Source organism: Leptonychotes weddellii, chromosome 1 (assembly GCF_054177405.1).
Source record: "Leptonychotes weddellii isolate Sample4059 chromosome 1, ASM5417740v2, whole genome shotgun sequence".
NCBI classification, from domain to species: domain Eukaryota; kingdom Metazoa; phylum Chordata; class Mammalia; order Carnivora; family Phocidae; genus Leptonychotes; species Leptonychotes weddellii.
The window spans coordinates 129,443,178-129,455,371 of record NC_138369.1 but is presented as its reverse complement, the minus strand read 5'-3'; the positions used below and the strand labels follow the sequence as shown (position 1 = coordinate 129,455,371).

The window sequence follows — 12,194 nt, the reverse complement described above, 5'->3', positions numbered from 1 at the left end:
GGGTGTTTGAGGGAATGTACAGAGTCCAAACTATTGACCAGAACCCAAGCAAGATGCACCTGTTTTCTTGGGACCTTAGGGTTGCTGGCCTCTTGTTTTCCCAGCCTGACTTCTGCGGGAGGGGCCTGCCGCGCTGTTACTCAGGCAACCCTGTTTGGGCAGAGTTGCCCTGCGCCCCTGTGGCGGGGGATGGGCTCAGTGGGAATCAGTCCTTGGGGTTTTGTTCTCTGGCGCCTTTCCCTGGCGGCTTTCCGCGTCTCTTCCGCGAGTCAGAGCAGAAGAGACCGTTTCCAACCCTCTGCCTCAGAGCAGAGACCGCAGTCTGTTCTTCAGTGAGCTCTCCAGGCCACACTGTCTCCATTTCTGTCTGTGCTGCTATAAACTGTAGCGGCCTGGGTTGTGCGCCCCTCTGCAGCGCTCCCAGTCCTGCCTCCAGGTTGGGGCACGTCTCTGCCCTTTGTGCTTCTAAAACCGCCAGCCGCCCCCAATTCGCATGCGCGCGACTCCGCCGCTTGGGGTTTCCACCCCCGGGGGTTGCAGTTCACCGGCACGACCCTGGCGCACCGGGTTTCCGTCTTGGAGGCTGCAGTTCACGTGCGCGCGACCGTCACTCTGGTTTCTGTCTGGGGGCCTGCGGTTCGCGTGTGCGCGACCCCGCCGGTCTGGTTTTCCACCCCAGTGGCTGCCCTGAAGTTCTTTCCCGACGCTACCGGTCTGCGAGTCTGTGCCCGTCCACAGCGCGCGAGGCTGTCACTCACCGGCGGTGCAGGATCCCCACGTCCAGGCACCCTCCCGTTGCCGTTTATCCTCCGATATCTGCCCGCAGGATCACGGCTCTCCGCTTCGTACCTCAAAACCACCACCTGCGATATTCTGTTTGTAGAGATCCAGATCTTTTTACATCTCAGGCTGGTTTCGTGGGTGCTCAGAGTGGTCTGGTAGATATCCAGCTCAATTCCAGGGACCAGTTGAAATAGGGTCCCCTACTCCTCCGCCATCTCTCCCCCCTCCTGTGACTTCCATCTTGATAGCATTCTCTTGCTTTCTCATTTCCTCACTCTGATGAAACATGCTGCCAAGTAGTAAGATGCTCTGTGGAGAGGCCATGCAGCCAGGAACCAAAGGACGCCACTGGCAGTCAGTTTATAAAGAACTGAGGTGTTTGTCCAACAGGTCAAGAGAACTGTATTGTGCCAAGAGCCACGAGTGAGCCAGGAAGTGAATTCTTCCCAGTTGAGCCTCAAGACGACTGTAGCCTTCTGAAAGACCCCAAACCAGTGGACCCACCTACACTTCACAACACTGTGGGATAAAAAATGTTGCTGTTTCAACACACTAAATTTTGGGGTAATTTGTAACACAAAAGTAGATAATACACTATCTCACATATTTCAAAATAAATTCAAAATAAATATATAGTTACCAAATCATTTTAAAACTACACGAAAATAAATATTTATTAAAAACCTAACTTTCGGACAGCTGGGTGGCTCAGTTGGTTAAGCATCTGCCTTTGGCTCAGGTCATGATCCCAGGGTCCTGGGATCGAGCCCCGCATCGGGTTCCCTGCTCATCCAGGAGTCTGCTTCTCCCTCTCCCCCCCTCTGCCCTTCCCCACACTTGCTTATGAACACACGCGTGCGCTTTCTCTCTCTTAAATAAATAAAAATCTTAAAAAAAGATAAAAACAACTTTCTAGGGGCGCCTGACGGGCTCAGTTGGTGGAACATGCAACCCTTGATCTCGGGGTTGTGAGTACAAGCCCCACACTGGGCATGGAAAGTACTTTAAAAAAATTTAAAAATATATAACTTTCTATAATTTGAAGTGAGAGGAAAAAAGGTATAGGAGTTCCGACTGATAAAAGTTTTCCATATGCCTGAAAACATATAAAAATTAAAACACAGCTAGGAAAATCTTTTTACCAAGTTTAGCAAATAATTTAACTGTACAAAATTAAAATATGTTGTATATATTCATTATATTAAGAACTAATATAAGTTTCTCTGGAACTACAGTGAAGAAATCAGTATTTAAAAAGATAAATAAAAGATAGTGACTCCAGGGAGGGAAACTGGGCAAGTGGGACAAGTATGTAAGGTAAGCATTTCTTATACTCTTTTACCTGTTTAAAAAAAAAAAAAGGCAACAAAATATCTTTAAAGTACTATTGGTATTAAAAATTAAAAATATTAACTGACAGGTAATATTTTTAAAATATACTTCAAGTATATTAACAAGAAAAATACTAAGAAAAAATTAATAGAAAAATGAATAAAACATATAAGCAGACACTTCACAAAAAAAATATATATATATAATTAATCATAAAAAAATAACTCAAAATGGATCAGAGACCTAAATGTAAGTGCTAATATAAACTCTTAGACAAAAACAAATGCATTAACCTTTGCAGTCCTGGACTTGGCAATGGTTTCTTAGATGTGACACCAAGTATAAGCAAAAAAATAAAAAAACTGATTGGGTTTCATGAAAATTAAAAGCTTTTGTGATGGGGCGCCTGGGTGGCTCAGTTGGTTAAGCGACTGCCTTCGGCTCAGGTCATGATCCTGGAGTCCCGGGATCGAGTCCCGCATCGGGCTCCCTGCTTGGTAGGGAGTCTGCTTCTCCCTCTGACCCTCCCCCCCTCTCATGCTCTCTCTCACCCTCTCTCTCTCAAATAAATAAATAAATAAAATCTTTAAAAAAAAAAAAAGCTTTTGTGATGTAAACAATATCATCAAGAAAGTGAAAAGGTACTCCACAGAATAGATTTGCAAATCATATATCTGACAAGGGAAATGTATCCAGAATACATAAAAACCTCTTACAACTCTATAATAAAAAGATAAATAATCCAACTTAAAAATGGGCAAAGGATCTGAATAGACATTTCTCCAAAGAAGATATACAAATGACCAGTAAGTACATGGAACGACACTCAATGTTATCAGACATCAGGAAAATGCAATTCAAAGCCACAATGAGATACCATTTCACAAACCACTAGGATAGTTAAAATCAAAAAGACAAGTGCTGACAAGGATGTGAAGAAATTAAAACCCTAATACACTGCTGGCAAGAATGTAAAATGGTGCAGCCGCTTTAAGAAAATAGTCTGGCAGTTCCTCAAAAAGTTAAACATAAAGTTATCATATGAACCAGCAATTCCATCCTGGATATACACCCAAGAGAAATGAAAACACATGTCCACAGAAAACCTGAATGCAAATGTTCAAAGTAGCATTATTCATAATAGCCACAAAACGGAAACAACCCAAATGTCCATCAACTGATGAATGGATAAGCAAAATGTGGTACATTCATATAATGGAATATTATGCAGCCATAAAAAATGAAGTAATGATACACGTTACAGCATTTATAAACCTTGAAAATATTACCCTAATTAATCTTCTAAGTTTGCAAAGCCAAAGCCCAGGGTCTGAATCATAGGGTCTTTACTGAATTTCAACTACTCAATAAGACATAACCAAAAATTTTCATTTTTAAAATGGGATAGTAGCAAATTACAGGTAGACAGTTGGATGTATTGGCTCCCAAGTTCCAGAAATAGCTGAGGCCATGGAAGAGAATGAGATAGACAGAAAACATGCAGCTTAAGATGATGATGAAATATCACATCAGCTTTTTAAGGAAAAGAGCCAACCAAAGATACTGAGAAAGTAACAGAGGGATAAAGGAGAAACCAAAAGAAAGTAATAAACTCAAGAAAAGAGGGGTGCCTGGCTGGCTCAGTCAAGTGGAGCATGCAACTCTTGATCTCAGGGGTTTTGAGTTATAGCACAACGTTGGGTATAGAGATTGCTTAAAAATAATATCTTAAAAAAAAAAGACAAACCCATCAAGAAAAGAGTTGTAACAAATAGACTTACAGAGAAATAAATGGGAATACGAATCTAAAACGATTCAACCTTTTCACTCATATCCTTGGTGAGGATAGAGCCAACTGTCTTGAGTTGAGCAATAAATGAGGATTAAAGAAAAGGAGGCAGCTGAGTGTAAATGACTTTCAAGAGGAAAGGATTAGGTTGGGTTTTATTATTGTTGTTGTTTTTAAAGTCTAGAGACTGAGTCTCAAGGGAAGCAGCCAGGAGTGAGCAACACAGGACAGTGAAAAAAACTGCTTGATCAATGTCCTAGAGGACAAAGGGACAAATTAGATTGGGGGCTAGGTTGAAGGATTAGCCTTGGACAAACCTCATTAAAATAAAAATGTCAGTATGTAAATGCAGTAATACATTATATACCTGCACCCGTGGGGAAGAGTTTGACATAACTGCATTTTCCAGATATTTAAGCATCTTTTCTTTCAGCTATTTCCTTTGAAATTGTTCACCACTGTATCATATGGTATCTTCTTAAACATAGTGTGCTTTCCTGGATGACTTAGGTCATTGTGACTGATTATTGTACTAGGAAGTAATATAGCTGAGTCTGCATGTTAATTTTTCAAATCTTCTTGGACTGTCCTACATTGTCAGTTGCCATTTTCGCTGGTATATCTCCCGTGATAACCCTTTTCACTTGTGCTTCCAACAGATTCTAGTTTGAAAATTACAAAACCATTAAATAATACCCTAAATAAGGGACAATACAATTCTGAATCAAAGTACAACAGTAAAGTGCACGGTTTTATGACAACTCTCTCCAGGACTAAGAAACCTGTTTCACTTTTCAATTCATTTGAGACTGGGTTTCAAAAAGTTGAGGATATCAGAAGACTGACTTTTGACTTGGAATATTACTTTATTTTGCTTCCTTAAGTCATATCAAAACATCCCTACCAAGTAACTGATAATGTTATATGGTTAGTCTTAAGGCACCAAAAAAAAAAAAGATCATGCTGATGCCTAAACATCTCACACTAACTAAATATACTTTCTTGTCTTATTATCACTTACCAATAAAAAGTTATAATTTTCTACACTTCATTTCTGTATGCTAATATAGTCATGCATTTTTTACATATATGGATACTATTCATGATAAATGTACATCCTTCACAAAATCTTGGCTTTAATCCCTTTCAGATTTCACAACTACAAACAGCACAGGGCTGAAAAGGACTAGAATTCGGTACACGGGCAGTCAATTAACCAAAACTTAACAATTCATTCCTTTAGTTTCAATACCATGAAATAGCTTGATTTCATTCATTCTTAAGATTCTGGTGATCTAGCCATTCTATTTCTGGGTATCTATCTGGAAAAACAAAACAAAACAAAAAAACATGAACTTGGAAAGATTATTTGCACTCCCATGTTCAATGCATTATTTACAATAGCCAAGACATGGAAGCAACCTAAGTGTCCATCAACACATGAACAAATAAAGAAAATGTGGTATATAAAATGGAATATTACTCAGCCACAAAAAAGGGGAAATCTTGCCATTTGCAACACGGATGGACCTTGAGGGCATTATGTTAAATGAAATAAGTTAGACAAAGACAAGCAAATACTGTATGGTCTCACTTATATGTGGAATCTAAAAAAACAAAACAAACTCACAGATACAGAGACAGATCCGTGGTTGCCGGAGAGGAAGTGTGGGGTGGAGTGCTGGGCTATGAACTAGGTGAAAGTGATCAAAAGGTACAAGCTTCCAGTTACAAAATAAGTCCTGGGGATGTAATGCACAGCATGGTGACTATAATAAATGATACTATATTGTGTATTTTTAAGTGTTTAGAGAGAAATCTTGTAAGTTCTCATCGAAATAAAAAACAATACTGTAACTACTGGGGTGCCTCAGCTCACTTGGTTAGGTGACCGACTCTTGATTTCAGCTCTGGTTGGGATGTCAGGGTGGTGATATTGAGCCTCGAGTTGGACTTCACACAGGGAGTCTACTTGAAATTCTCTCCCTCTCCCTCTGCCCCTGCCTTTGCATGCCTGGTGCTGGTGCCCTCCTGCAGCAGCACGCGTGCTCTCTCACTCTCTCTCTAAAATAAATAAACGAATAAATCCTTAAAAAATATATTGTAACTATTTACAGTGATGGATGTTCACTAGACGTACTGTGATCATTTCCAAAAGACACTCAAATATGGAATCATTATGTTGTACGCGTGAATATAATTAAGTTACATGTCAAGTATATCTCAATTAAAAAGATTCTGGATGATTCTATAGCTCTCTACTTTACATATCAAAAACAAAAACAAAACCAACATTGCTTCTCCAGCACTCTTCCTATTCCTTAAATTTTTTCTTCGTATTAATAAAAATTAACGTATGTAGAATTTCTCAGCCGGACAGAGCTTGTAAATGGCCTGACCAACTCCAACGGAAACATCTTCAGGCTCACTGGTCTAGAGCATGAGAGGCAGGAGCATCTGTACCCTTTGCCCCTGTATTCCAATTATTTATGTATATCTCCCCTTCTAAGTCACAAACTGAGGCAAGAATCTTCTTATGTAACGATTCCATTCAATCCCTTGACAAATGTTTTGAGCACCTAGCATTTGCTAGTCTCTGGAGAGAGCTGAGTTAAGCAATTCCTGCCCTCGGTCCTGCAGAGCAGGCAGGCCTGTAAACAAATTACAACGCGAGCAAAAACAGAAGTGAGTACAGAAAAACTAAATCAGAGGAGGGATTAACTCTAGGGATGCTGGAGGAACTTCAGGGATACATTTATGTGTTCTCCAAAAGGACTTCAATAAATACCTGTTGAATGGACGAATGAATGAATGAATGAATGAATGAAAATCTTGCTAATGAAAGAGGAGGTCCCGGGTCCAACTGAGAGGCTGCTTCTGGAAATCAGTGGGTAACTTCACCTTTCAACAACTGCACAAATGCAGACTCCAGCATACTTACCCCACCTGAGGAAATCACCCTGAAGAAAGTGCCGTACCTGTACTGCCAGCCCTTCGCCCCGCCGCCGCGGCCGCTGCCGCCGCCGCCGCCGCCGACTCCACCCCCACAGCTGCTGTTGCCGCTGTTCTTGTTCGGGGTCACCGCGGCGGCCAGGCCCTCCAGCTTGCCTTCACTCTCTGACACTTTCATTGCCGACACTGGTTCACCCCCCTGCATCTTAACGCCAAAGTCCATTTGCCCTTCTTGCGCGGGAGAGAACAACTCCGCAGAGGAGTTTTGTAGGTGATTAATTCTTAAGATTTGATCCGAAGGTGATTCCGGTTACCAAATCAGGCCGCGGCTGGAGTGGGAATCATCAAATGGTCCAGGGAAGGAATACAAGCATTCCTACCGAAGGCAAACTTTTAAGAGGGCAGGGGTGGCAATGAGGACGGAGATCCTTTAAATATGTATCTCCCTCCCGGCAAAAGCTAGGAGGAAAAAAGCTCACCCTGCCAGAGGGTTTGGTGGCATACTCAGAAGCTGGAGCAGCGTGGAGAGGGCGCGGACTCGAGCCAAGACGGCGGGGCGAAGGACGGAGGACCACGGAGCGCGACCCGAGGCCTGACCTCTGAGCTGACGGCCTGACCCACCGCGCTCCCTCTTCTCCTCCAGCGGGTCCTCTGAGGGAGGGTTCCGTCCAGCCCGCTCGACGGTTCCCGCCGCAGCCCCCGAGACAGAGCTGCGGCCGCCCGCGCGCAGCCCAGGAGGAGGGACCGGGAAGGAGGCCGCCGGGGGCGGGACGCCGGCTCCCAGGGCCGTCCCTCGTTCGACCCGTGGCGAGCCTCTCGGAGTGACTTCCTCCAACCCCTCCGGCCCTGGGACCTCGACTGGGCTCCCAAGCGCCGGCGAGCTTCTCGCCCTCTCTCCAGCCCCAAACGCGAGCGGCACAGCTGCGGCCGCCGCCCCACCCACAATCCCACGGCGGGTCACCCACCCGCCTGCTCTTTCCCCGCCTTCCCTTCCGGAGTAGCGTGAGCTCACTTCCGCCAGAGCAGAAGCGCCTGGCGCCATCTTGGCGCAGGGCACGCGGCCCTGAAGGGGGCGGAGCCTCGGGGTAGCAGTGCTGGGAAGGTTGACCCGGAAGAAGGGAAAGGACCGAGGGAGGGGCGCCTGGGTGGCTCAGTTGGTTAAGCGACTGCCTTTGGCTCAGGTCATGATCCTGGAGTCCCGCATCGAGTCCCGCATCGAGTCCCGCATCGGGCTCCCTGCTCGGCAGGGAGTCTGCTTCTCCCTCTGACCCTCCCCCCTCTCATGTGCTCTCTCTCTCACTCTGTCAAATAAATGAATAAATAAAATCTTAAAAAAAAATTAAAAAAAAAAAAAGAAAGGACCGAGGGAGAAGGAGGTGGGACAGCCAAGGAGCAGGAAACCAAGAAGTGGTCCGATGTTGTGCCCTTGCGAAGTGTGACTTCCAGCCTTCCTCACCAGGTCCTGTCCAACCATTTGAGGGCCCATTCCAGGCATTTTAGAAAGAAGGCTTAGAAAAATGTCATTTCTATAAGAAATTACAAAAAAACTCCATTTTAGTAATTTTGGGAAAAATGCACGACAACGGGATAGGGCAACTCAGTGCGGAAATTAGAGCTCTCAAAATCAACTCCTGCTGACCCCAGACAACTCTTTCACACTCTTCAGACTTTGGTTTGGGATCTGTAAAGTAGAAGTAATTGACAGGTGATTTTCATCGGGCTCCCTGCTCCGCCTTCTCCCACTCCCCCTGCTTGTGTTCCCTCTCTTGCTGTCTCTGTCAAATAAATAAAATCTTTAAAAAAAAAAAAATTGACAGGTGATTTTTTTACGTCCCATCTAATTGTAAATTCTAGTTTCTCTAGTTTCTAACAACATGACTTGTGAGTTGAATGTATACAATATGCAAAACACTATGGAAAATGCAAAGAAGTATTACTCAAAAGTAAAAAAGTAAAGTAGTAAAATAAATGCAGATATATAGAGAGATAATTAAAGCTATGAAGAAAATTATAGGAGATGATACAAGAAATAAGTGGGATGGGAATCTACGAGAAAAGTTGAGAAAAAATGGACATCTCATTGAGATGTATGGACATACCACATTTTACATTTCCACCAGGAGTGTGTGAGGGGCCTAGTTTCTTCACATGCCTCATCAACATTGGTTATTGTCTATCTTTTTTATTACAGCCATCTGTAAAATGGTATTGTAATAGCTACAGGATTTAAAGTAGAAGTTCACTTTTCTGAAAGCCTTCAAAGAAGGATACGTTCATCTCTATGAAGAGTTTATTGTGCATTCGTCAGTGTTCTACCTGGATGATGGATCAGTGCATCCTTCCCCGTGGAAAGAAGCTGCATAGCATAGTGGTCAAGAACATTTTATTAACATTCAGTTTAAAAAGCTTTATGGGGCGCCTGGGTGGCTCAGTCGTTAAGCGTCTGCCTTCGGCTCAGGTCATGATCCCAGGGTCCTGGGATCGAGCCCCACATTGGGCTCCTTGCACTGCGGGAAGCCTGCTTCTCCCTCTCACACTCCCCCTGCTTGTGTTCCCTCTCTCTCTGTCAAGTAAATGAATAAAATCTTTAAAAATATATATAAATAAATAAATAAAAATTAAAAAAAAAAAAGCTTTACACGCAGGGGTGCCTGGGTGGCTCGTTGGTTAAGCATCCGACTCTTGATTTTTGGTTCAGGTCATGATCTCAGGGTTATGAGATCAAGCCCCATGTTGGAGCCTGCTTTTTTTTTTTTTTTTATTAAAGATTTTATTTATTTATTTGAGAGAGAGAGAATGAGAGAGAGCACATGAGAGAGGGGAGGGTCAGAGGGAGAAGCAGACTCCCTGCCGAGCAGGGAGCCCGATGCGGGACTCGATCCAGGGACTCCAGGATCATGACCTGAGCCGAAGGCAGTCGCTTAACCAACTGAGCCACCCAGGCGCCCCATGTTGGAGCCTGCTTAAGATTCTCTCTCTCGCTCTCCCTTTGCCCGCCCCCTCGTGTGCACTCTCTCTTTGTCTTAAAATAAAAAAGCTTTACACCCATGGTATGCCAGGATATAGGACTTTTTAAAGAAGTTTCCCTTTAAGGTTTGTTCCTTGGTTTAGAAGTTGTAGGGCTTTGGTATTTTTTGTTGTTGTTGTTAAGCACTTTCAGAGTTCATGATTTTAGTTCAGAACTAGTAATATTGTGCCATTTTCTTCTTCCTCACAAAGATGGTTTTTGATATGTGTCAGTCTGACAATAACTGGATACTAATTCCATTGCATATGATGTTGGGCAAATTACCTGAGCTCTTTGTATCTGTTTCCTTACCTGTAGAATGACAGTAATAATGACATCTCTGCTATGGATTGAATTGTGTTCCCCTAAAGTTTGTATATTTAATTCCTAATCCCCAATGTGATGGCATTTGGAGATGGGGCCTTTGGGAGATAATTAGGTTTAGATAGGCTCCATGATGAAATTAGTGCCCTTATCATAAGAGACATCATACAGCTCACATCCTCCCTCTCCCTCTCTTTCTCTCTACCATGTAAGGACACAGGGAGAAGGAGGCTGTCCACAAGCCAGGAAGAGAGTTCTCAAGAGAACTCAACCATGCCAGCACCTTGATCTTGGACTTCTAGCCTCCAGGACTGTGAGAAAATTAATTCCTGTTGTTTAAGCCACCCAGTCTATGGTATTTTGTTATGGCAGCCAAAGCTCAGACAATCTCCCTTTCGAGTGATTGTCAGCATTAAACGAAATGGCACATGTAAAGCACTTAGACCCACGACTGACACATGACATGGCAAGTGCTTGGCAACTGTTATCCATTGTTATTAGAAGAATAGGGTTCACCTGCCAAGTAAAATGAAGGCTTTTGTTGAAAGGTGAGAGCACTTTTCTCCTGGACAACTCGGAAGACACACCAACCAGCATATTTCTGAAGACATAGTCCAACCTATTTCTGTGGAAGAATGCCAGTTGTGTCTTCCCAATGAAATAGAGTTCTCTAGGGTTCTCTAGCTGGAGTCGCCAGCATGCGGGTGTCCCTGAGAAAATGCAGGAGCATAGGGTAATCCCATTCCAGTGGCATCTCGCAGAGGCCTTCCCTGACCACTCACTCGGGCAGAGGAGCCGCCCCTCCCCCCTCCCCACTACTCTTGATCCTGTTACTCTGCTTAGTTTTCCTCATGGCATCTGAACTGACAAGCTTTGTTGTGCATTTTCTGTCTCCTCACTGGAGTGGAAGCTGCATAAGGAAAGCCTTCATTCTTTGTCCCCACTCCTGTATCCCCACTACTTGAACACTGCCTGATACATTCATCGAAGCAGTGAAGGAATTTACTACAGTGGCCAATAACATGAACTTTGGCATCAGCCTTCAAATCTTAGCTCTGTGCCACGTAGTGTGTTTGACTGGGCGCAAGTTACCTTGGTGAGCCTCAGTTTTCTCAACTGTAAAATGGAAATAGGATGAAATAAGAAAATACATAGAAAGTTTTTAGCACAGTGCCGGTATCTAGTCAGTGCTGAACTGGCTATTTTCATTTTCTTGTTCTAACCCTGACCTGGGGGAAGGGAAGGGTGATTTGTTCCCCTGAAGCACAAGAGACCGGCTTTCTCTGTGAGCCTGCCCCTGTGACAGGCCACAAAGAAACTGGGAGCAGGGCAGCAGGGAGCAGGGGAGTGGGGAGCACTCCCAATCCCACTATCCGATCCCACGAGAGGCGCTATGAGAATAAGGATGCAGACCCACCACTAAAACAAACCAACCAACCAAAAGGCAGGGGTTGGAGAGGAGGAAGGAAAAGGAAGAATTCTGGGAGGACAAAATATTCACAGTCACAATAGATGTTACTGCTACTGAGTTTCAGTTAAGCAGCTTCCAGCTCAGGCAGAAATCCTTTAGCAATTTCCCACTTCAGTGGGGGTGACCCTGCTAAGGGCTCCCAGAGAGCAAGCATTTTGCTGGACACACTCCCCTGCCCAGCTCAAAGCTTGTAGTGGGAGTAAGAAACAGACACACTCAGTACTTTTGTTTGAGAGCAAGAGGGAAGGGTGGGGAGGAGAGAATGGAGTAGCTGCTGTGCTCACATATTGATAAAATGACATTTTTTTTCTCCCATTCTTTGCATCTCTCCCCTGAATCCCTATTGAGCCTACAAGTTTTTCACTTAAATACCCAGCAGACAGCAAAATTAGCTCTTAAAACTGTATGATAAAATGAGAACACATGTTCCTTCAATATGACATGTTCATCTTGTCCATTTTTAGACTCCTTTGGCTAGTGCAGGTAGTCTTTTGCTGACAGAAGCCCAGAAAAATGCAGAGGCCACTGGAGTCACA

The 12,194-nt window shown here is 43.9% G+C and overlaps 1 protein-coding gene across 1 annotated transcript in view; it reads right to left on the bottom strand.

Moving 5' to 3' along the window:
- Positions 1-7,761, bottom strand: part of OSBPL11 (oxysterol binding protein like 11) — an 88,139-nt gene extending 80,378 nt beyond the window's left edge. Inside the window, exon 1 of the mRNA XM_006738411.3 lies at positions 6,883-7,761. Coding sequence (XP_006738474.2) covers positions 6,883-7,079 — 197 coding nt within the window. The 5' untranslated portion in view covers positions 7,080-7,761. The remainder of the gene's footprint in view (positions 1-6,882) is intronic.
- Positions 7,762-12,194: the final 4,433 nt, after the last annotated feature.